The 26225-nt window shown below is 43.4% G+C and overlaps 1 protein-coding gene across 4 annotated transcripts in view; it reads right to left on the bottom strand.

Moving 5' to 3' along the window:
• cdkal1 (CDK5 regulatory subunit associated protein 1-like 1) overlaps positions 1-26225 on the bottom strand; it is a 314438-nt gene that overhangs the window by 77676 nt on the left and 210537 nt on the right. For all 4 annotated transcript variants that reach the window (XM_053494246.1, XM_053494244.1, XM_053494247.1 and 1 more), the window contains exons 9-10: positions 11202-11368; positions 5139-5284 (exon numbers count right to left, since the gene is read on the bottom strand). In XM_053494246.1, coding sequence (XP_053350221.1) covers positions 5139-5284; positions 11202-11368 — 313 coding nt within the window. The remainder of the gene's footprint in view (positions 1-5138; positions 5285-11201; positions 11369-26225) is intronic.

The raw sequence follows: 26225 nt of genomic DNA, 5'->3' as shown, positions 1-26225 counted from the left end.
ATCAATCCCTGCTATCCGTTATCACCCAGATGAGGATGGGTTCCCTGGTGAGTCTGGTTCCTCTCAAGGTTTCTCCCTATTACCATCTCAGGGAGTTTTTCCCTCAGCACCGTCGCCCCCGGCTCGTTCATCAGGGACGATCTGATCATCTGATTCACACACATTCACGTCTCATACACACTTAAATCATTCTTTTGATCGTGTAAAGCTGCTTCGCGACAATTGTTAAAAGCGCTATACAAATAAAATTTCAGATGTGGTTCTCCAGGAGTGTTTGTTCTTAACAGTTTTTAAGAGTTCGAGCGCTCCACCTGAAGGCTGCGGTAAAGCCACCATGAAGAAGAACCTACCCCCCCCCCTCCCCCCGGTGCTGAAACCGCCCCAGTCACCTGACAAGGCGAGACATTCGACCTCCTGCTCGACGCTGCTGGTTCCACTGGTGACGGAGGGGGATTAGAACCTGACACCAGCCTGAAGGAGAGATAAGTGCAGGAGAAGGACCACCTCACCTGTGGACCACCTATGAAGGATCCTCAGGCTCCGCCCACACACACACACACGCCTCGCCGTCTTCTCCGTTCCTCCACGTCTATTAAGCAAGGCTCTGTCACACAATGTTCACACGATTCTGTTCTCCATACACAGCTCCTAACACTGATCTTCTCATGTTTGATGTAACAGTTTATGACACAGCTAGCGCCACCTACTGGGCCAGAGTCACGGCGTGTAGATGGAGATATCTACAAAAAAGAAACGCTGTTCGTGCGTAAATACTAGATTTTAATACATTTCCATAAATCTGATTTAACTTACTTTTATATGGAGACACTTTTGAAATGCCGCTGTTTAAGATGAACAGAAACGGCCTGGAGGGTCAGCGTGTCTGAGTTACTGTCACCTTCATAAAGATTTTAAAAGCATTTGTAAAAAGAATATGCTGTTTGTGTTTTCTTTTTTAAGCTGTTTGTGTAAAAAAAAAAAAAAACCTTTTAAGTAGACAAAAATGTTTTTTAGTTGCTTCAATATGTTCATTTGAATCAGTACATGCTTTTTGTGTAGACGGAGCCAATTTTGGGAAAAAAAAAAAAAAAAAAAAAAGTGTGAATTCTTGAAAACTGTTTGCGTAAATATAATTTAAAAACACGCTGCTTGGGTGGATGAATATACTGGTTTTTTTTTGGAAACAAACAAAACATTTATTTTCGGGAAAAAAAATTGAAAATGCTTTTCAAGTGGATAAATAAGGTTTTTAATAATTAATAATCTCAACCTAACATCCAATAAGGTTACGGCCACCTACTGGTCGGGCGTGTGAAGACGTTTTAAAACGTCTCAGTGTGGAATTTTTCCCGTAAAAGCCGCTGTACGTTCTGTGAATCAAATTATTTAAAGTGTTCATAGACGGGGCGGTTCCTGGGAGGCCGGACGAAACCCTGCTGTAATCCATCAGGTTAGATGCCTTCAGGACGCCTTTCACTGGGCGGGACGGCCAGCTGTGGGCTGCTGCAAGCGGCGACCTGTTTGAATACAGCTGCAGGATCGCCGAGCGTTAGGTTTTGTTCCTCAGGCGAGTGTCATCAGCCCTCAGTTTCAGAGTCACAATAGCGGGATCAGGAACAAAAGGAACACGCCGCTGATGTTAAACTCAGAAAGAAAAACACAGCTGTCCATCTCTCTTGTGGAGGAGAATGACAGAGACGCTGCGGGGACAGAGGGACATCAGCGAATATGCAAATACTTAGGGCAGGTGGGCAAAGTCACCTGAGATAGTACCTGCTTTAGATCAGTCAGCACTGCATGGCACACACACACACACACACACACACACACACACACACACACACACATCAAGTGTTAAAGGGAATTTAGAAGGACTCTGTCCAACACAAACACATTTTCTCTCTGTGTTGGCGAGGTTCTGAGTGACGGCACTGCCCTCTTCTCTCTCTCTTTATTGCTCAGCCTTGGCTCAGGCCCGCGAGCGCTCGTTTAAAAAAGGAAAAAAAGAAAAGCCCTGACAGGAATCCAAGACAGTCAAGGCTCTCTAACAGGATCCCGGCCCAGATATGAGGCCCCGTTCTCTCGAGTTCCTGCCCCGAGACGTTCACCAGTAATCAGTCAGGGGAGGCAGGTCGGGGTATGTGAGGTAGCACCGCGAGGTGCCGTGTGGAAAGAATGATGCCGGTTACCTCGAGTGACTCCAGGCCTGAGCGCTGGAATGAGAGGAGGGAGCTCGTTAAGATTCCTGGCAGCTGTTAGGGCGCGGAGCGACGGCCGAGACCTCGGGGTCCGCGGAGAGAACCGTAAAGACGGTGTGTGTGTGGAGCGCGCGGTAAGCAAATCCAAAAAGACGAATAAACTGTGTGCGAGACTGGCGATGGCGACCGGGCCGTGTTTACGCCATCTGTACACAAGTCCAACAACCAATGGGCAAGAACACTCCGCCCACTCCTCTTACACGTTCATTATTATTACTTATTTTCCCTGTAGCCATCTTCATCTGTCACACAGCACTGACATCGGAGACTCCTTCTATTATCAACCGTTTCCCATGAACAAGCAGAGGTAAGAGCCGTGGCAGAGGTCAGTATTGAGGCAGGGGTCAGTGCCTAGGCAGAGGTCAGAGCAGAGGTTAGTATTGAGGCAAGGGTAAGAGCCGAGGCAAAGATCAATCAGTATTGAGGCAAGAGTCAGTATTGAGGCATGGGTGAAAGCCGAGGCAGGGGTGAGAGCCGAGGCAGAGCTTAGTATTGAGGCAGGGGTCAGTGCCGAGGCAGGGGTCAGTGCCGAGGCAGGGGTGAGAGAGACTGGATTCCTAAATGCCGGGGCGAGACCCTAGAGGCCGTGTAGCAACATGACACGCTAATAATAAAAGTGAATTTAATATGGCGTGTTTGTGAGCAGACGGACTAATCCCTCTCTCGGATTACAGCCTGAGCCGCTCTCATCACAACGCCGCAACTCCCAACCCCTGATCATCTTTAACACGCTGAACGAGTCTTTACACACGCAACAGATGAGAGGAAAAAAAACACAAAGCTTAATGGTGTTTTTTTTTTGCCAATATGGTTTTCATTAAAGCAACATTAGACGGCAGACGAGACGAGAGCGCAGCAAAGGTGTCTGTGTGATTTTAATCCTAAATGTTTCCAAACAGCGCAGATTTAAACATCTTATTAAACATCAATAATTTGGATTTAAGACCATAAGAGAAGAATTTCTCACTAATTGGCAAAACAAGATGAGGATGAAATGATGGCCTGGCGCCTCTCTCTCTCTTTTCTCTCCATCTCTCTCCCTCGTTGTGTGTAACCTCAGCTTAATCTTCTTAATCCTAACCTCAAGCTAACGGGAGGAACTGGAGTCGCGGGACGGACATCGTTTAGATAAATATTTGTTTATGGATTTCGCGGACACTCGCGCCGTCTCTCGCGCCCTGTGATTAAGCGAGAGGGAAAACAAACGGACGAGCGGCGGCACTGAGGTCAGGCTCGGTTGTTTGCGGTCAGGAATATACGGCTCTGCTCTTACAGATATATATATATATTGTTTATATATAATTAAATGCTAATTTTATGCCAGATGTCACACGCGATTAAAAAAAGAGTAACGTAATGCCTCACAAACAAACAAACAAGTAAACAAATATAATGGGAACGTTTTGGTTACTTTAACGTTTTGGCTAGTTTATCCATTTTGAAAGTATTTAAGTTTTTAATTTGGTAAAAAAATTTTTTAAATAAATATAAATAAACGAAATAAGTACAAATATTCTACTGGCTCGCTGTGATGGGACGCCCTGACCCAGTTAGTCATGACTCACTTCTACTGGATGCCAAAGTGCAACAACTGGCTCGGAGTGAACGGCAGGGATCCTTCTGATTGGATGTCATGAGCGTGATGACTCCACATTATCCTGACATTACCAGATCGGATGTCACAGAAGTAACTGATTGATCTGACTGATGGTACACACACGGACGACAGATGTGATCCAACACCGTCAACTCGACAGTCAGATTTCACGTGGTGTCTTTATTTACACCTGCGGCAAGTTTACAGACGAGCGACTGGCTGGTAGTCTGAAAAAAGTGTGAGACAGTCAAACAAAGAGAGACACTGAGACAAGGAGAGAGAGAGAGAGAGAAAGCAAGACAGATGGAGAGAGTGAGACAGTAAGACTGAGAGAGTAGAGAGACAGAGAGAGACAGAAACAGAGTGAGACTAAGAGACACAGAACAAGTCAGAAACAGACAGTAGGACAGAGAGAGAGAGAGAGAGAGAGAGAGAGAGAGAGAGATTGGGACATGAGAAAGTGAGAGACAGAGATCCTTACACACACACACACACACAGTTTCTACTCATAACAAATACGGTTATGAAACCTCCAGTTCCTCCGTGGCTAATAGTGAGGATATTTTCTGATTGTGCTGACAATAGGACACACACACACACACACACACACACACACACACACACACACACACACTTCGAAAGGAGCACACAAGGCTACTAATTACAGTCTTTACTTAAAGCCGGTCAGTTGTGTGTGTGTGCGTGTGTGTGTGTGTGTGTGTGTGTGTGTGTGTGTGTGTGTGTGTGTGTGTGTGTACAGCTCCTCGTCCTCCTGCAGGCTCGCCAACTGCTCTTTATTTCTTCTTTATTACATGTTTTCCTTTTTTTCGTCCTCATTTTTAAAGAACACCACCTAAGCCCCGCCCCTTTAAGAGAAAGAGGAATTTGATTGACACGACAGCTGACCAATCATGTCTGACTCAGGCCAAGCCCTTTAATAAGGTCGGTTTAAATCGCGTGTTTGTGTTCGGCTCCTGAGAGCAGAGCGGAGATCAGATGCAGAGACTCCTAATGAGACGGGGGTGTACTTACTTCTGCACGCCGCAGCATGTGATCCTCCCTTAAAATGCGGCGGCAGCGGCGGCGCTCGTAAAGCGCTCGTTATTACACTCCTCGGAGTGGCATTTACTAAATGTCAACACTTTATCCTCCAGCTTGCACTTCCTCTTGTCCAGGAAGTTAAAAACAACTCTATTCTGAGGGTTATTAATCCCTATACACACACACACACACACACACACACACACACACACTAACTCCGTGCTAGCGCTGCACTCCCGTACCTGTCCTTGAGGAAGTCGACGAGGTGTGTGAAGTCGGCGCAGCAGTACTCTCTCTTCATGTCCATCAACACGCTGTCGGACGCTGACTGGACGGGGACGTGCAGGAAGGAGTAGACACGCGGGTGGTTTAGGATCTTCGCCATTTCCTGTCAGGAGGAAAAGATGGAGAGAGAGAGAAGAAAGAGAGAGGAGAGAAGAAAGAGAGACTTTGAACTGATGAGCAGATAAACAGAAGTAACTGATGGAAGCTTTGACTTAAACCTCATTCAGAAAACCGACCAATCAGAACGCAGCGTGAACAGAGTCGCCCGCTCAGACACTTTAATATACACACTGGACCATGGATGGGAAGACATTTAAACATACACACACACACAGACACACACACACACACACAGATACACTGAGTACAGATGAGACAGATGTTCAAAAGATGCACAGCTGTCTGATTCTGCAAAATCTGTCTATACCACTCACAACTGTCTCACATCATTAATGAGAGAGAGGGATGTGGAGATTCTGTGTGTTTGTTTTTTCATTACTTTTTTATATAATTTCCTTCATCATGTCGTTCTGCAGTGAGGTTCTATGTCTACAGAAAGGCACTAGTTCTGTGGTGAGCTTCTAGATCCATGGAGAGGCTCTACGACTATGGTGTAATTCTAGGTCCATTGTAAGGCTCTATGGCCAAGTTGAGGCTCTATAGCTATGGTGGGGCTCTCGAATCCATGGTGAAGATCTACAACTGGCAAGGTTCTAGATCCACACTAAAGCTCCCGGCCCATGGTGAGAGTCTAGGTCCATTGTGAAATCTGATAACTATGATGGGGCTCTACGACTATGTTGCGGCTCTCGGGCTGTGGTGGGGCTCCTGGTCTGTGGTGGGGCTCTCGGTCTGTGGTGGAGCTCATGTGGTGGGGCCTCTGTGGTGGGGCCCTCGGTCTGTGGTGGGGCCCTCGGTCTGTGGTGGGGCCCCTGGTCTGTGGTGGGACTCTACGACTATGGTGGGACTCTACGACTATGGTGGGACTCTACGACTGTGGTGAGACTCTACGACTATGGTGAGACTCTACTGGTGCGGGGAACCAGCACACTGCAAAGCATTATGGAATATCAGGGCTCACACTGCATGGCAATGTAGAGAGGTGAGAGACAGAGAGAGATGAGCGCCGAGCAAAACAACTCCCCATGGATTAAACCACGGAGGGGCGTGACTGAGAAAGAGACAAGAGAGGAACAAGGAAAGAAAAGAAAGAAAGAAAGAAAGAAAGATGTTTACCATCTATGGAAGGAGTCTCCAGTGTCAGTTCTGCGTGTGTGTATCAGTATTGTGTCCAAAAAGTTTTTATCTGCTCACACACACAACGTTTTCATCTTTAAAATCTTTAATCAATTAATAACATCTGACCTGATGGAGGCGTAATGACCGAGAGACAACACCGATCAGCTAATTAAAAACAAACAAACAAACGCCTAATTACTTGTGTTTTATCTGATCTGTGTCGTCCTTCCTTCTGATACGCATCTCATTTCCATAATCATCGCTTATCAACATCCCGAGGCTGAAACACACCAGCGAGGTCACCTGGTGGTGAGGTTTATGAAAACCATATGAGAGACTACGAGGTGTGTGAGGTGCAGATCTACAGAGGGGGTGGTGCTCTTAGCTCTGGGGTTTAAACCGATTAGATTTTACCCCTAATGTGACCTCACAGAACTCTTGCCCTCTGGACAGGTGTTACACAGCAGTAGCTCAGTTATACATTTATATACATAAAGGCATTATCTGAGAGGTACTTCGGGTGGGGCATCATCTCACACACACACACACACACACACACACACACACACTAGGTGTGTGACATAAAAACAACCCAGTACAATGTGGTTGTGTGTGCTGCCAATTATTGTTCTTAAAAAGAAAGAAGGTGAAGAGAAGCCGGAGCGAGTTCTTCTCTAACGGTGTAAGCGGTGCTCAGGTTCAGGTTCGAATGTCGGCCTTGCCACACCGCTCCATTACCCGCGTTCGCACCCGACACCCGGTGCATCCTCACCTTGTCAGTAGGGCGCGAGGCGGCGAGGAAGTGAGCGAGAGAAGTGCAGAAAGTCACACCTATCAGGACGCGAGCGGCTTTAATCATGTGATCAGCCCCGAGAGGAAGCCGAGAGATAGACGGAGAGGAGGTGAGGATGACAGGTGTGGACTGAGAAAGAGAGCCAATTACAACACACACACACACACACACACACACAGGTGATACAATACCAGTTCCCTATTGGAAGCTCCATTACTTATTATTTTTCCATTTTAGGAAAACTGAATCAGAATCGTTTATTATTATTATTATTATTATTATTATTATTTTAATCTATTTATTTATTGTTATGTACATCCATTTAGATAAAAATGTAAATAAATAAATTGATTGAAATAATAATATGAAGTGAAAAAACATTTAACAAATAAATAAAACACAAATACATAACACATTAATTCATTAAATTTTTTTATAATAATTAAATTAAATTGATAAATTGATTACTTAATAGATAAATATACAAGTATGAGTAAATATTTGTTAAAAGTTGCCAAAATGGATATACTGTAAGTAATAAAATTAATTAAATTGATTAAACAACAATCAAATAATTGAATTAATGTAATTTTTTAATATTAAAAAAATAATTTAATTACTGAATTTTAATACTGAAAGTATGAACAAATACACTAATACATTTCTATGTTTAAATAAATGAAAAACAAATAAACAGAGAAAAAATATTTTGCATAATTTACAAAAAAAAAAGCGACACAAAAAAGGCATATCACATGTTTATAATTTAAACATATTCCTTCGTTTTAGTTCAATTATTTTCACAGATTCTTGTATTTTAACTTTGACTCATTTCCATGTTTCTGTGACTTTATAAGTAAACGTCCCAGTTCCCTCTGAACAGATGTCGGTTAGAAACGGATCAGACGTCTACACAGCGGACGGCGGGTCCCCGGAGATCCGTTAAAATGGAAATGGCCCCGAGTTCGGGATGGAATCCAAATTGCGGCGGTGGCTGCGGCGTCCCCGGGGCGAACGGCGCTAATCGACTGAACCGTGAAGAGTCTCTGAATAAACGAGCGCGGACCAGAGACAGAAACTAATTAGGACAAATGTTCTCGTTCAGACTCGTCCTCGTGGGGTCAGAGACTAAACGGACTGCGAGGGGGGAAAATAAATAGAATGAAATAAAACGAACACCAGCGGAGCAGAACTAGAACGTGGAATATTTCTCAATTCACGTCTTATTGAAGGCGACAGAAATAAAGAGAAATGCAGACTGACCTTCTCCGTTCATAGATCATGTGACTGATTAGAAGAATCGACATCTTTAACGATGGACACAAAAACTAAACAAAACACCTAAAGTGTCTCACAATTTAAAATTTATGACTCGCATGTCGAGTCTGACTTTATGAGAGGATGATCGGGTACCAGGATTTAAAATTCTAAATCCTGTCTCAGATTAGACGAACTAGAAACTTATTTCAAATATGACTCTCAATTTGACTTGACTTTGACGCTGACTCGAATGTTTGTGACTCGCAACTCGATTCCGGACCAACAAATTTGCAACAAATGTTGAGATCTGATGCAAATCTCACAACGGCTTCAAAATGGAACAAAATAACTACAAAGTTTTATTTTGAAGTTTACATTTTTAAACCTATAATTTGCACCCTGACTCATATTTATTTATTTCCCAAGCATGCAAGGTTCACTGCCCGTCCTGGGATCCGAGCCATCAACCTCCCGGGCACTACCGCAGACCCTTTAACCTCAGATCTACTGCCTTTAAACTGTTCATGAATATAAGCAGCTCGGCCACAGAAAGAGAAAAAAGGAAATCCAGTAAAGCAGGCGATGAGGTCGTGAGGTCTCGGTTCTCCGCTCAGCCTCGGGTTTTTCTCCTCCGTCATCGAGTCTCTTTAGAGAACGTGACGAGGGTGGCTTATGAAGAGCGCTGCGGGCTGTCAATATGCACCCAGAGAAGCGTTTCATTACCCCTGACCCGCGGTTCTCTCCCAATCAGCCTGGCTGTGACCCTACTGGAGTACCCTTCACCTAAAAAGGGTACTAGAGCCAAGAGTACAAGTGCGCAATGCTCTTGAGGCACCAAGTGTACACTAATGAGGACACAAGGACGCTGTAGGAATGAGAGATAAAGCAGCAACTGAACATCCATTGAGGAACCTACAGCAGAACGCTCGCCCTCCAGAAACAGTAGAAAAGTATTTTAGAAAGATGAAACCATCAACCAAAGAACCAAACGAGGTTCACAGAGGACTTCAGCAGGTTCTAGGAAGTCGACCATGATGATGACGGAATGTCTTGAAAAAAACAAAGAATTCAGAACTTTCTCATGACAGGTTCTCTTTAACCTTTAATCACAAACTACAAATATTTAAATTAATAATTAAGTAAATAGTAAATAAATAAATAAGCTTCATAACCTTATATTTGGTTTGTTAAAAACTTATTTTAAGAAATTATGGATAGTTTTGGCTGGGATGTCATTTTTTGCAGTGTACCTGTCCAGTCAATCTTTAACCATGACCCTTAGAACCTTTGTGCCATGTTCTCATGTTCAAGGTATAAAAAAAAAAAGACCCAAGAACTCGAGGTTCTTCGCCAGTTCGTTTAATAAAGGGGAAAAACCGATTATAAAGAATGTTTAAAGGTTCCTCCACAGGGAAAACCACTCACTCTGAGGAAGACAAGACGCTTGATTTTTTTCTTTCCTCTGCACCTCCCAAATGTTTTCTGCGTCACGTATCAATGTTGCGCCTCACGTCGTGATCTTCCACTTGGCTGATAATTAATGTATAGAACCGGCGGCAGAACGCTTGTAAGCATTAATAAAGTAGGAAGAGCATTAAAGCGGAACTGCTGAGCGCGTCAAAACAGCAAACACAAGTGGAACGTTAAATTAGCGCCGGCGCACCGAAGATCCAGGTTCTAATTAGCATTTAATAGTTAATTCCCGTCGTTTAAGGACAGAGCCAAGAAACACTGTTATAGTTTTTTTATTCAGACATAACCGAGCAGAAACAGAACCGACGCACGCGGGGTCTAAATTATAACCTCAATTAACCTTCAGCAAATGGAACGCGCTTCCGCTAGCTATTCTCACCGGAGAACAGACGCCAGAGAGCGAGAGACGCTCCAGCACAAGGACAAGGTACTGATGTTATATTTGGGTTCTATCACGATGGGAACCTTTATTTACAAAGACCAAACAGATTTATTCTAATTATTTTATTCTAATGTTCTAAAGAAGACCCTCTTACTGCCCAGTAAAAATTTAGAACTCTTAAAGGTTTTTCTATAGACCTTCTTGGTGTAACACCTTCATAAAGTTCTATGAAGAACTGTGCAAGAGGGTTTAGCTTTCAGAAAATCTTTTAAGTAGAACCTCTTTTTGAGAAGAAGATAAAGCTAAAAGTTCTCTTCTCCTTCAATTTAAGTTCTTAATAGAAATACAGAGCACTTTAAATGTTCTTTAGGTGCCTCTTTCAGTGAGAATACTTAAAGATTCCAGTTAAAACTCTCAACTAAAGGCTTGCCTTTGACTGAAGGTTGAAGAACCAAAATCAGGACTGGATGGAACCTGCTAGATGAAAATGAAGTGTGGTTCCTTTGTAATCTTCTACTCAAATGATTTTCATGCATGGTTTTTCCTTTTCTAGTAGAACCAATCCTTAAGTATAAGAAGAATCCTTAGTATTAAAAAAGACCAGAAGTGACACTTGTTTGAAAAGACAGAACTGCTTAACAATTCAAGAACCATCAGGGAACCTTTTCAAGTCACTACAAGCAGAACGACCTGTGGGTGATAATACCAGGAACACCACAAGGTAAAAGCATGATATGAGAACCATCTTGAACAGAAATCATGGTAGATTCATAACTGAACGATGATCTTTGACTCTCCTGCTCTAGAGCTCACTATGAGAATAGGGTTCTTCGTTCATGTTATTGTTAAAGCTCAGCAGAACCTGAGACTCACCTCCAGGTGCTCGAGGATGTAGGGCGGGTTGGTCATGCCCAGGCGGAGCATGCAGCCCTCTGGAATCTCCTTCACCAGTTCCCACAGGAGCGTGGGCAGATCCGTCCCGATGTCCCTCCCGTAGGCGCCCGTGTCCTCACTTGTTAGCCAGATCTCACACACTCCCTCTGGAACACACACACACACACACACACACACACACACACACGATAGATAAATTCCACAGGATGCACTCATAGTTGTCAGGAACTGTTCACTCCTCAACCTGGCTTTAGTGTTCACCTTAGGGTCCTACACAAACCCCTGAGGTTCTACAGGGACCATATATAGGGTCTATATTGGTCTCAGGTTCCGTGTAGGTTCTGTCAGGTTCTCTTTTTAGAAACTAAACAACACTTAAGTGTTTTTCAGTTGTCACTCTAGCAGAATCCTTAAAAGTTCTAAGTGGAATGGTACATCATAGCATTGTCTCATCATAAGAGTTCCATGTAGAACACGATTATGGCACAAAAAACCTTTCATGATTCAGTGTAACTGTATTTTTTCCCCCAAGAGTTTGGAAAACACAGAACCCTTAAGAACTATAAGACTGTATATCTCCAGGAACTCTAAAAGGGGAACAGTGTTATAAAGGTTCCATAAAGGTTCTAAGTACAACTACTCAACAACGTAAGCCTTAAGAAACTGTGAAAGAACCTTCCGATCTAGTGCCAATGGATGTAAAATGTAGAACTTTAAGAAAAAAAAAAAAGAACTAGAAAAAATCTGTTGTGAAACCCTTAAGGGTTCTACACGCGGTAAAAACCTCTTACATTGTGTTATAAGAAGAGTTCCACGTGCTATTATTTTTTCTAGGAGATAAACATTCATTAAGTATCCACTGAACCAATGAAGAACGTTTTGCAGAGCACGTACTACTAACTCTTAACAGGTTCTAGATATTAGGTAAGAAAATATAAAAAATTGATAATTCAATTATTTGTGAGATGATTTTTTCTCCCATATCCCAGTTAGGAACTTGGGGTCAAAGTGTCAACTTGGCAGTGGTGCAGGGACTTGAACCCGCGACCTTCTAATCAGTAACCCAGTAACCCACTGCCTTAACCGTTAGGGCCCCACTGCCCTAACAGTGGGGCACCAATAATCACGTTCATGGAACAAAGTCTGATTATGAAATATCTCATGGTTGCAGCAGAGGAACAGAGGAACCTTCAAGGGGTTGTTTTAGGGTTCTACACAGAACGTTGAAGCATTCTAGCTAAGGTTCATTGCATTAACAGCATTTGGCAGACGCCTTCGTCCAGAATGACTTACATTTTATCTCATTTTACATCTGAGCAGTTGAGGTTAAGGGCCTCACTCAAGGGCCCAACAGTGGCTTCTCAATGCTGGGGTTTGAACCTGGAACATTCCAATCAGTAGTCTAATGTCTCAACCACTGAGCTGCTCCTGCTCCCAACAGGGTACTGTAAAGGGCTCGATTATATTAAGGACTGAGATCAGAAACCAATAGGGAGGAGCAGAGTTGTGCACTGGTGTAAAATGCAAATGGATCTGGAGGTGTGAATGTCTCCTGACAAAATCCTTGAGTGGATTAATCGCCATGGCAACAAATGGCTGGACCATGGAAGGATTCTTCAGCCAGATACATCCGAATTGGTATCAGTCCAGAGGTATCCTAATGTAGCTCGGTGGAGTCTGATGTATACGCTCAGTGGTACTTGTACTGTAGATACTCCTGAAAATCAGTGGTGTATATATGCACACACACACACACACACACACACACACACACACAGCTGAACATTTAATACTGTGTAAAACAAATGAGCAAACATGGTGTCTGTTTCCATTTCAGGTGAAATGATTAGTGGTATTTGACCTTAATGTCACTCACTCACTCACTTTTAAACTCTCTCACACACAGACAGACACACACACACACACACACACACACACACACACACACACACACACTATGGGTGGATGTTCATTTTTCCAGATCATAGAGAGAGATTGTGGAAAGGGAGATTGTGTGAAAACAGTCTCTGTCTCTGTGTGTGTGTGTGTGTGTGTGTGTGTGTGTGCGCGTGTGTAGGAAACAGCTGCTTCTGCTGTATCCTCCCTTTCCTGGGGAAAAAAATTTTAACACACGTGTACAGGTGTAACCCAGAAACACACTGAGGATGAAAAAAAAAAAAAAACAAGAATGTGGAAAAGTGTTCAACTTGTGCGCACACACACACACACACACACACACACACACACACACACACACACACACACACACACACACACACACACACACACACCAACATTACTAACGGCTCAAACACCACAACATCCTGTTCAGAGAGAGACAGAGGTGTGTGTGTGTGTGTGTATTTATAGGATGACATGATGGTCTGACATGTCACAGTAACAGAAACACACACACACACACACACACACACACACACACACACACACACACACACACACACACAACTTTAGGTCTTTAAAACGCAACAGACTGTCCTTGAAATGCAATCATGTGTAACGTAAATAAAGAGTGTGTGTGTGTGTGTGTTGTTCTAGTAGAGTAATCACAGAGACAGTATGGCGCACTGATCAGGACATAATTCATACTGTTTTGTGTGTATACAGAATCCTGGTTTAGAGACTAATGGGGACAGACTGAGACCCTGTGAAGACCCTCATTAATCCGTCACTAGGTCACGTTTGATCCGGTCCTCTCTCTCTCTCTCTCTTTCTCTCTCTTGTAATAATAAATCAATCGTGTTCTCCGAGGGGGTAACACCGCGTCAGCGTTCTCGATGAGCTCTAAAGGTTCTCCTGTGATTCTCCTCCTGTTAAGGAACAGCAGGAACAGCGTGTGCTTTTAGTTAGAAAGAAGAGCGGACACACTGAGCCTGAGGACGTCCAGCGCCGCTGTGGGACAAAATGGATTTTCTCAAACAGGGTTGCCAGATCACACTGACAAAATCCCGCCTATACAGCGCAGAAACCCCGCCTACTTCACATAAATACACAAATAACAAACACCCCACTTAATATCTGAACTCAAACCGGTGATTCATTACATCCTCACATACCGCAGGTATTTTACTACATTAACATGAATGTCAAAAAATTATTAAAAACATTAATTAATACGACCCCCCCAAAAAAATGAAAAAAGAACGTCACCTTAGATATTCGTCTTTGTTGAAAAGGAAACATGATAAAAGACTATAAAGATAAGAAGATCAGATTAACACAAAGTAAATGTTAAGAAACTTTTGCAGTTCGTTTCGTTAAAAAAATATAGAGAGATTTTTAAAATTAAACATTTTTTACTGGTTAAATAATTATACTGTGTTTAAAGAAATCTGTCTGTAGTTGTATTTAATGTGAGACTCTGTGCAACTCCGCAAGCACAAGACAGTGAGTAAATAAATAAAAACACAAACAAATAAATAAATAAAAACAAAAACACAAAGAGAGGCTGTGAGTCAACAATCCATCATTTCTGAGCGCACACACACACACACACAGGTAATCCGGTGTGATAATCCCCCATCAAAGTGTGTGTGTGTGTGTGTGTGTGTGTGTGTGTGTGTGTGTGAGAGAGAGAAAGTGCTCAGTAAGCGATCTCTTCATGTGAATATTTACGGTGATGAAACTCAGAAGGTTTTTATCTCCAGCGTCTTACAGATTAACGCTGCTCAACTTCTCCCTCTCTCTCTCACACACACACACACACACACACACACACACACACACACAGTATTCACATGCTGAATACAGATCTGAAGATCTTACCAATATATATAATGTATAAACGTTGCTGTTTATTTTAAATATATTTCATTTAAGTTCTGATAAGAACCTCAGGCTTTACGCGTAAACGGCTCTGTATAATTAGCGAGTGCATTTAGCTTTTTTAAAATAACTTATAAATCATTAGAACTCTTTATAATCTTTCCTTATTCTTTTTTATCTCTTTACACTCATTTATTTTGCTTACTTTATTCGCATTATAAACTATTAGTGTTTTAATTTATCCATTTATCAGTTTAGCAGGAAAGATGTTTTTTGAGAATGAAGAAATGAATCAGATTTGAAACGTAAAACTGAACATCTCAGATAAAATCAATACAAATTAAACAACTTCGAGACTTAAGCAAGAAAACTACAGATTAAAGGAAGATTCTGAGTTCAAGGCCTAGGACCGCGGACCGTTGCTCTTCGTGTGAACTGCTCGCTCTCGCGGCTCTGCTCGTATTTGCGCGGGACATTTATGCTAATCGCAGCATTTCAGATCCGACCGCGCGCCCCTGTCTCTGAGATCGGATATGAAGCAGATTGAAGAGATAAGATCCTGTAATCCTCTCCCTCTCAGTGCTGTAGATAAAGGACGACACGTCTGTGCTGTGTGTTCACACGCTGGTGTCGTGTCCCGCGGCCTGGAGGAGCGCCTGAGACTCAGAGATGAAGACCCAGACAGACAAGAGTCATGTGACACAACTCCGACTCCCGCGTCAAGCGCCCTGTACAGCCACGTAGCCAAGACGGCCTGGTTCTCTCTCTCACACACACACACACACACACACACAGTTCTGACACAGCAGGATTCCCTTGGCAGGGTTGCCAGATCTTAACAAAATTGAAGACAAAATAAATGAGACCTGGAGGTGTCTGTGGTGCACACACATTTTTTATTTACGGTATCTACAGACCACGACCCTCTTTGGTGCTTCACCAAAAATTCCCGTCCAAACCTCGACAAAAGCCTTTAGAAACTTCAACAAACCTGTTCAAATCTTTACAAGCTTGTATAAACAATTAAAAACATCGAGTAAAGTCTAGAAACTTCTTCAATCTTTTACAATAAATCTCCATAAACGTCTACAAGCTTCTATAAACAATACTTTGCTCTGTAGTAAAAATTGGTAGAAATATGATAAATCTGTAGATGTTTCTCAAATCCTAACCTAATTCTTGGGCATCAGGCTGACCGAACAAACCCCAAATACTTTAATCTAACAGTCCAGTCAAACTCTTCTGCAGTTTGAGTTTCTTTAGAGGTTGTGTGATAGTGACTAGTGACTCTGTACCACTCCTAAAATAAACCCTGACCGGAGCGATGAAGATCACGTCTCTGCGCACGCCAGAACCCCGGCCTCGTCAGCGTCCAGCCTTTTCTTTATCCAGTAAATAACGGAGCACGTCGAAGCTCAGGAGCTCAAAGTCATTTCCTGCCATCGACTGGAAGCAAAGTGGATTCTGATTTGAAAAATGACCTTTTACCAAATGGAGCTTAATGCTGCTGAAACGCCTCGCTCCCGCGCCGAGACCCCGTCTGTGCCATTACGGCTATTACCACAACTACCTGTTCCTCGGAAAGCGAGCGAGCAGGAGACGGCTCTAAACGCACTCCACGTGTGACTTTTCACGTTTAACTCTGGGAAATGTTCTAAGGACAAATGGCAAAAGATTACGAGGGTGCCAAGACTATTGAGCACAAATGAACAACAAGCCAAGGTGTCTTTAGATCACAAACAGAACCAAGAAAAAAATGTATCAAGTCTAGGGGAGTTGCGTTATGCAAATGAGCTTGTTGATCAATCAGGGAAGATTTTAGTCCCGCTGCACGTTGTTTATACGTCAGACTTGTAATGTAAAACTTGAATTGTAAACCAAAACAGGCTAGAAACTGAGAAACTATTTAAAGATTAAACACAGAACCGGTGCACACATTAAGTGAAAAAAGCGGGCGGAGCCAGGACACACAGCTCAGACACACTTACTCAGGATCAAATGTAGAACAAGTCCTGGTTTAGTGGTGTGTTTCTGAGCCATAATGAACGTGAGATGTGTGTTAATATAACATGTTACCAAGATCTTAGACATGGTTGGTTCTGAATCTCCCCAAACTGATGAGACCTCAGACTAAGTGGGATTAATCAGACACACACTTTTTCACTCCTCCTCCTCTCCAGTTCTGAAGGAGAACTGCAGGATGAGGAAGAACACAAGAACACAACACTCTGTCGAAGCTCTCGTCTTTCAGGCTGATCCACAAAAAGCTTTAGTTCTGATTCTGTGCCTCAGCGGAGGTGAGACGTGAAAGACCTGACGGGATTCTGTGTCGTCTTTTCACCACCCCAGAGGAAGACCATCTACAGTCTGCACTTCCTGAAGCACTGCGTAGTAAAGAGCCATGAGGCTGGACGATGGAAGCTGGGACAGACTGCAGATCCCGTCACCTGCTGGAATGGAGGACAGGAGCGTGAAGAAAGACAAGAGGAACTTTAAAGTGGAACTGCTGCAGTCCCCAAGCTTCGTCCTGCAGTAAAGTGAGACATTTGGAGACGATGCAACCCTGAGCTAAGTTTACATCCCACCTCTGAAGTCAAGAATCCCCCAGCCTTCGTTAAAGACGTCCACATCGCTGTCCACTCCGCCGTCCAGTCCGCCGCCCCCTGATCATCACAGCTGACCGCTTTCTCAAGTCCTTAGAAATTAAGATCTATTAGTCAGGAACAAATAACCCCAGCGTTTAAGGATTTAAATTGAATCTTTGAGCTCCAGCGTGATGGGGAAACTCTTAAAAGCGCCATGGAGTCTCACAGAGACAGTAACGTGACAATGCTGATGCTCAGTGTGAAGTCATCAAGCAAAACAAAAGGAGCAACGGACCAAAAAAAAAAAAAAAACACACTAATAATTAATTTTGTTTCTAAAATAGTTTCCTTCCCTTTCTTAGCCATTTACTTTCGAAGGCTGTCTTTACAAAAAAAAATAATAAGAAGAAACCCACAAGAACTGATGACTCCAACTACTTTTTATTTTAGTTATTAATAATTTTTCTTTGTAAGACATGATAATTATAAAGCTGTCGGCTCGGGTGTGACGGACAGCAGCGGGTTTATCTGAACGGCCGTTTGTCTGAAACTCCTCGTCCCTAATGGAAAGTCTACCTTGATTACGCCACACTAATTAGTCTGTAAATCCTGGGGATTTAATTACAGTCACGCGTCACTTCGCTTTGATGAGGGAGATTGTTAAAAATAAAAATAAGGTGTAAAGTGTAACGTACTACAGTATCATTAATAAAAACTGTGTCTTATGATAGAAACTAATAATGAAATACATTAAGCATTAAGACTGACTTGTGTGTTTATTTATTTAGTAATGGGCGGGGCCAAAGGGCTTGTGGGGGGGGGGTAGAAAGAGGAACAACGATCACGGTAATGATCATAAAAAATGTTTTAATAAAAAGCAGACTGTGCAAAAGTCTTGGCCCCGCCTCATTTATTTATATCCTAAGTTAAATGACGTAGAATAAATTAAGAAATGAGAACAAAGCACTTAAAGATGTACAGGGACGGGAGTAAGCACGGGAGCACTGCAGGAAGCCTGGCTGCAAACCCGTCCCTGGGAACCACCTCGAGCCCTTTAATTCTATAAATCTGTCAGAGGAATCGCTAAGGAACCGCCTGACTGATCACCAAACAGCCTGTCCAGTTACTACTGAGCCTGTGGAAGTGGAGAGACTTTTATAAATATTCCTACCTAATAATCCAATAATGCAATAATTTAGTTAAAGCTCCCGACCTGAAGCTAAAGTTCGTCACTTCAGTCACATCACAAACACCACCAGTGCCTTGCTGTCCAAATACTTATGGACCCCGCTCAACTGTACATCTTGCATGCTCAAAAAAACAAATAAATAAAATAAATAAATAAATAATATCTTTTTTTTCTTCTAAAAAATAGAATACCTAGAATATGCAGAGTAGCTTTCAATAATGTAAACTCCAACAAACAAACAAACAAACAAACCACTGTTTAATAAATTACACACACACACACGGTCTCTTAATTTATGGTCAGCATACTCGTGATTTTAATTTATTATTTTTAAAATAACAGTTCTAATAGGATTTAACTTTAATAGTGAACGAAGCCGTTAAGGTTGTTAAGAATTCAAATACATGCAAATGAGTTCAGCATGCATAAACACAGTAAAAACATTTAACGTAAACAGTATTTATGTGTCACTTAACGCCTCGGGCTCAACAACAAAAATTGAGTAAACAGTGGAGTAAAACATTCACACGGGTATAAACAACTAACTGGGGTTTAATAAGAAGCGGAAGCTTTATAAAGTTCATTTATAGACTAATTTCAGCCTGATTACAATGGTGTGACCCACCTGTACATAGCGCTAACGATAAGAGAACGAGAACCGCACTCGGACGTCACACAGAGATTTCACTGCAGTTGGTACAGATTACAGTTGAACTGTTACAAGCGAATTGTTACATGCGGATTACAGTCAGACTGTTACTTGCGGAGCTTTACACGTGGATTACAGTCGGAGCGCTGCAGGTTCCACACAGGCTGTTCCACACAGATTGCTCTCAGGTTGTTATGCGCTAGTTGTTGTTAATGAATTCCACTCTGGATGTTATGATCACGTTGTTGTGATCAGATGTACTGCAGGTTTACTTGCTTTCTCACGCCTACTTTCTCTTCTTTATTCATTGAATTACTTTTCATGCCTTCCTTCTTTCATTCCTTCCCTATTTTCTTTCACATTCACCCCTTTCCCTACATTTCTTCCCTCGATGATGTAATATTTTAGGCACAGAAGATTTCCCCGGGTTTGAGTTGTTACAGGGTTCTACACTAGAACTTTTGGGGCGATTGATCCAAAACAGGAAGTGAAGGTCACAGGAACGCTTAGTGCTGTGGGAGTGTGCTGATTTTCACCCCAGCCTTGGACCTAAAGCAGAAGTGTTCACACAGGTCGGCGCTAATCGAGTGTGCCTGTAGGATCTTCAGGTCCGAGGCGAGGCGGTGCTCCCCTGGGGGGCGCTGCAGGTTCTGCGTAGTTTCGCCCTCGCTGTGTGAGAAATAAGCTGCTCGGCTGAATTATCGATCGCAGAGCGTTCGTCACTCTTTTTTGGCTGGCAGCTTTGAATAGAAAGCGCTGGAGCGGGAAAAAAAAACGAGTGAGGACACAGCGGAGTGTTAAAGTCTCGCTAATGCTCTACAGTCAAGGGAGGAAAAAAAACTCATGATAAAGTGAAGAACTAAAGTAAAAGTTGATGTGCCAGGACCTCCTGCGGCTCCGATCGGCGCCTACCTGTCAGCGCGGCCTCCTCCGCTCCGCCTCTCCCCGAGCCCCGTGAATACCGCATGACGTGAAGGCGGCGTTTAAACGCCACGGATCGCTGCTGACATTAAAGCTGGCAAACTGATTACAGCGGGAGAGGCGAGTCCCGCGGCGCTCGGAGCTGAGCGCTAACGTCTGGAGCAGGACCAAGAACGTACATAAAAACACACCGCGCTACCGCTCGCTGCTTATTAGCTCGCAGTAACGTTTCTGTTCAGAGAGAGGCAAAAAACTCTTTAATCTGAAACTACACGCTGATAAAGAAATCTGCCGTTTTTACACAATTCTTTTTTTTTTTTTTTAATCAATTCAGCTTTTAGGTCCAAACGTAAAGTGTAACTTTTCACCTTCATCCTTTATGATTTCTATTCAGCCACATTTGTCCTTTACAACTTATTTGATTCGTTCTTTCTTACATTTTTCTTGCCCACGTCCCCACTAACAATATTTATGTTAAAATTTGTTTTTTTTTTCCTTTTTCTCTCCAAAATCTGATCTTTGGTCTTTTTTCTCTCATTTTCACTTGCTTTCTTTATCAACATCTCTTTCTTCTTTCATCAGTTTCTTAAGAAAAAAAAAAATCGCCAAATAGTTACCTTTTTCCCCTTTCTTTTTCATAGTTTTTTTTTTTTACTTTCTCCGAAACATCTAGACATTTTTTCTTTTTCCTTTTTGTAACTTTTTCCCCTCATGTACTTTTTTTATCCTTCCATCCTGCTGGGTTTCTCCCATTTATTGTTCTTCTTTTGGAAAAATTTGTATAATTAAAAAATATATATTTATTAAATTCCCCCAATTATTTCATTTACTCAATTTCCCCAGTTATTTCTTTAATATATATTCATTATTTGAATTTTTATTTTTTATGTTGTTGTTTTTATCCCTTTCCTTTCTTTTTCACTCCTTTTTTTTCTGTTCTCTCTTACCTTTTTTCTCTCACTTTGCGACTGTTCCCAGTCCTCCACATTTCTCTCTTCTCATTTCTTCCATCCTCTCCATCTCTCTCCATCCCCCCCCCAACCCCCTTCTCTTCTTCTCACTTCCACAGATGCCTTTTTAAAGCCTTTGGTGTTTAACAATATCTTCTAGTTTTATCATGACAAAAACATGCATTCTGTGTGTGTGTGTGTGTGTGTGTGTGTCTGGCACTTCAAAGCGGGCGTGTCAGTTCGAGCCGCTGCCTTGTCAACATCTCGTTACCTGTGGATCTCATTAGTACGTGCGCACATGTAAAACACCCTACTCCATCACACACACACACACACACACACACACACACACACAACACTCTCACTTCAGCGTGTCTGCCACCATCACGTCTGTACACGTCTTTTCACCTCCTTCGCTTCCGTCTTTCACTCCGCTTTAACAGGCGTAAATGAAATGAAGCGCAGGATGAAAGTGGGGCGGGTGGAGGAGTGGAAACACCTTGCTCCTCCTTTCACTTTATCGTAGAACCTCAGCACACACAAACACACATCACGGAAATCAGGGGACACGTGGGAGAAGCTCCGAGTGCAAGAAGGAGAACATGAGGGCACAGTGAGCAGGGAGGGTCACTCCGAACTCCTGAAGAAAAGCTCATGAGGTCTGATGTGATGAAAATCTGGAATAAAGGAGTCTCTCAGTGAAACATACACACACACACACACACACACACACACACACACATACACATACACATACACACACACAGTGACCTATAACGCAGGAAGTGTGGAAAAGAAAGGGGGGTGTAAACTTTTGGCATCACTGCGATAAGGAAGAGGGTGTAGGGGACAAGAGAGTAAGAGAGAAAGAGGAGGTGTGTGTGTGTGTGTGTGTGTGTCCACCTACAACCACCCTGCCTGTCCACACTGCATCCACACACTCCTGCATGTGAGCTGGGCGGAGCTACGGCACACGCTGACATCATTCACAACCAATAAGCTTACAGCGACTCGCTCCTCCACACACACACACACACACACACACACAAACACACACACACAGCGAGAGTCACTCTAAGCAGGACTTACTTACAGTACGCAGTTATAAAGACTACAATAAGAAACATGTATTCATGGGGATTAGTAATGACGTCTCATCAAGTGCATCTGCATCAGGGCTGAGGGCAGAACACGAGGGGTGTCAGGGGGCACTAACAGCACAGGGCTATTACATGAAATAGGAGTGAGACGGCCCATAAGGAGACAGACGGGCACAAAGACATCACCGAGAGTAAAACATTTACTGGGCACAAAGACGTCACAGGGCTTGGGGGCATTAGGGTGTCACAGGCCACAAGGGTGTGGAGGAGCGCAGGGTAAAGCCATAACACACTGTAGTTACTAATAATGGGTACATGGTATAAGGTATAAACTGTAGGGTATAGGGTGTAGGATATATGGCACAGGGTACCAGAGTAGAGTGTTGGGTTGGGTGTTCTTTTGATTCTGCAAAGGTGCGTCACAACAATGTCCATTATTAAAGTGCTACATGAATAAATTGAATTGAATGGTATATGGTATATGTAGAGGGGTGTATGTAGAGGGGTGTATGTAGAGGGGTGTATGTAGAGGGGTGTATGTAGAGGGGTGTATGTAGAGGGGTGTATGTAGAGGGGTGTATGTAGAGGGGTGTATGTAGAGGGGTGTATGTAGAGGGGTGTATGTAGAGGGGTGTATGTAGAGGGGTGTATGTAGAGGGATGTATGTAGAGGGGTGTATGTAGAGGGGTATATGTAGAGGGGTGTATGTAGAGGGGTGTATGTAGAGGGGTATATGTAGAGGGGTGTATGTAGAGGGGTGTATGTAGAGGGGTGTATGTAGAGGGGTACATATATACTGGGTATATCTAGAGGAGTATATACAAAGGGGTATATGTAGAGGAGTATATATAGTGGGGTATACGTAGAGGGGTATATGTAGAGGGGTATATGTAGAGGGGTGTATGTAGAGGGGTGTATGTAGAGGGGTATATGTAGAGGGGTGTATGTAGAGGGGTATATGTAGAGGGGTGTATGTAGAGGGGTGTATGTAGAGGGGTGTATGTAGAGGGGTGTATGTAGAGGGGTATATGTAGAGGGGTATATGTAGAGGGGTGTATGTAGAGGGGTGTATGTAGAGGGGTGTATGTAGAGGGGTGTATGTAGAGGGGTGTATGTAGAGGGGTGTATGTAGAGGGGTGTATGTAGAGGGGTGTATGTAGAGGGGTGTATGTAGAGGGGTACATATATACTGGGTATATCTAGAGGAGTATATACAAAGGGGTAAATGTAGAGGAGTATATATAGTGGGGTATACGTAGAGGGGTGTATGTAGAGGGGTATATGTAGAGGGGTATATGTAGAGGGGTATATGTAGAGGGGTGTATGTAGAGGGGTGTATGTAGAGGGGTGTATGTAGAGGGGTGTATGTAGAGGGGTGTATGTAGAGGGGTATATGTAGAGGGGTGTATGTAGAGGGGTGTATGTAGAGGGGTGTATGTAGAGGGGTGTATGTAGAGGGGTGTATGTAGAGGGGTGTATGTAGAGGGGTGTATGTAGAGGGGTGTATGTAGAGGGGTGTATGTAGAGGGGTGTATGTAGAGGGGTGTATGTAGAGGGGTGTATGTAGAGGGGTGTATGTAGAGGGGTATATGTAGAGGGGTGTATGTAGAGGGGTGTATGTAGAGGGGTGTATGTAGAGGGGTGTATGTAGAGGGGTATATGTAGAGGGGTGTATGTAGAGGGGTGTATGTAGAGGGGTGTATGTAGAGGGGTGTATGTAGAGGGGTGTATGTAGAGGGGTGTATGTAGAGGGGTATATGTAGAGGGGTGTATGTAGAGGGGTGTATGTAGAGGGGTGTATGTAGAGGGGTGTATGTAGAGGGGTATATGTAGAGGGGTGTATGTAGAGGGGTATATGTAGAGGGGTGTATGTAGAGGGGTGTATGTAGAGGGGTGTATGTAGAGGGGTACATATATACTGGGTATATCTAGAGGAGTATATACAAAGGGGTAAATGTAGAGGAGTATATATAGTGGGGTATACGTAGAGGGGTGTATGTAGAGGGGTGTATGTAGAGGGGTGTATGTAGAGAGGTATATGTAGAGGGGTGTATGTAGAGGGGTGTATGTAGAGGGGTGTATGTAGAGGGGTGTATGTAGAGGGGTGTATGTAGAGGGGTGTATGTAGAGGGGTGTATGTAGAGGGGTATATGTAGAGGGGTGTATGTAGAGGGGTGTATGTAGAGGGGTGTATGTAGAGGGGTATATGTAGAGGGGTGTATGTAGAGGGGTGTATGTAGAGGGGTGTATGTAGAGGGATGTATGTAGAGGGGTGTATGTAGAGGGGTATATGTAGTGGGGTGTATGTAGAGGGGTGTATGTAGAGGGGTGTATGTAGAGGGGTGTATGTAGAGGGGTGTATGTAGAGGGGTGTATGTAGAGGGGTATATGTAGAGGGGTATATGTAGAGGGGTATATGTAGAGGGGTATATGTAGAGGGGTGTATGTAGAGGGATGTATGTAGAGGGGTGTATGTAGAGGGGTGTATGTAGAGGGGTGTATGTAGAGGGGTGTATGTAGAGGGGTGTATGTAGAGGGGTGTATGTAGAGGGGTGTATGTAGAGGGGTGTATGTAGAGGGGTATATGTAGAGGGGTATATGTAGAGGGGTATATGTAGAGGGGTGTATGTAGAGGGATGTATGTAGAGGGGTGTATGTAGAGGGGTATATGTAGAGGGGTGTATGTAGAGGGGTATATGTAGAGGGGTATATGTAGAGGGGTGTATGTAGAGGGGTGTATGTAGAGGGGTATATGTAGAGGGGTGTATGTAGAGGGGTGTATGTAGAGGGGTATATGTAGAGGGGTGTATGTAGAGGGGTGTATGTAGAGGGGTGTATGTAGAGGGGTGTATGTAGAGGGGTGTATGTAGAGGGGTGTATGTAGAGGGGTGTATGTAGAGGGGTGTATGTAGAGGGGTGTATGTAGAGGGGTATATGTAGAGGGGTGTATGTAGAGGGGTATATGTAGAGGGGTGTATGGAGTGCAGTAATGATTAATGAGTAAGAGAGAGACAGCTTGTGAATGGAGTGAGGGTGTAGAAGAGTGAATGTGAAGCAGCTCTGCCCCCTAAAGGAGCTCAGGGGAACAGAACATCGCCCAACCCCCAGTGCCTCTCTCTCTCTCTCTCACACACACACACACACACACACACACACACACACACACACACACACACACACACTTACTTACTTAACAAACACATTAACCTGATGCTCTTAGGATCATGTGACCTTTGACCCAACAGACACAACAGGAGCTCAGTAGCACAAAACTCCAACCCTGAGTATGAGAAACAGGAGGTCTGATTTCACACACACACACGCGCACACACACACACACACACACACACACACACACACACACACACAGAGATAAAGAGAGAGGAAGGAAGAATTAGAGAAGTAAATTATCTACAGGTTAAACAGCATTACAATATTAACTAAAAGCGCGCACACACACACACACACACACACACACACACACACACACACACACACCTCGCTTCAGCACACCTGGTGCAATTAACTCCATTAATCATTTCTAATAGATACAAGCTGTTCCATTTATAACAACAAACAAATAAAAGAAAGAAAGTGAAGAAATAAGCAAAGACGAGATGTGTGTGTGTGAAAGAGAGAGAGAGAGAGAGAGAGAGAGAGAGAGAGAGAGAGAGCAGGATGAGGACATCGGGGAAGAAACAGAGAGAGAGGGAGTAAAAGAAGCTAAAGAAAGAGACGCGTTTGAGTTGAGAGACAGACAGACGGGAGGAAGGAATGAGAGACGGATAAATGGACAGAGAGAAAAGCAGATGAACAGAGAGAATGA

Source organism: Clarias gariepinus, chromosome 4, assembly GCF_024256425.1.
Source record: "Clarias gariepinus isolate MV-2021 ecotype Netherlands chromosome 4, CGAR_prim_01v2, whole genome shotgun sequence".
Lineage (NCBI taxonomy): Eukaryota > Metazoa > Chordata > Actinopteri > Siluriformes > Clariidae > Clarias > Clarias gariepinus.
The sequence above is the reverse complement of the archived record's forward strand: the minus strand, read 5'-3'. Positions and strand labels throughout refer to the sequence as shown.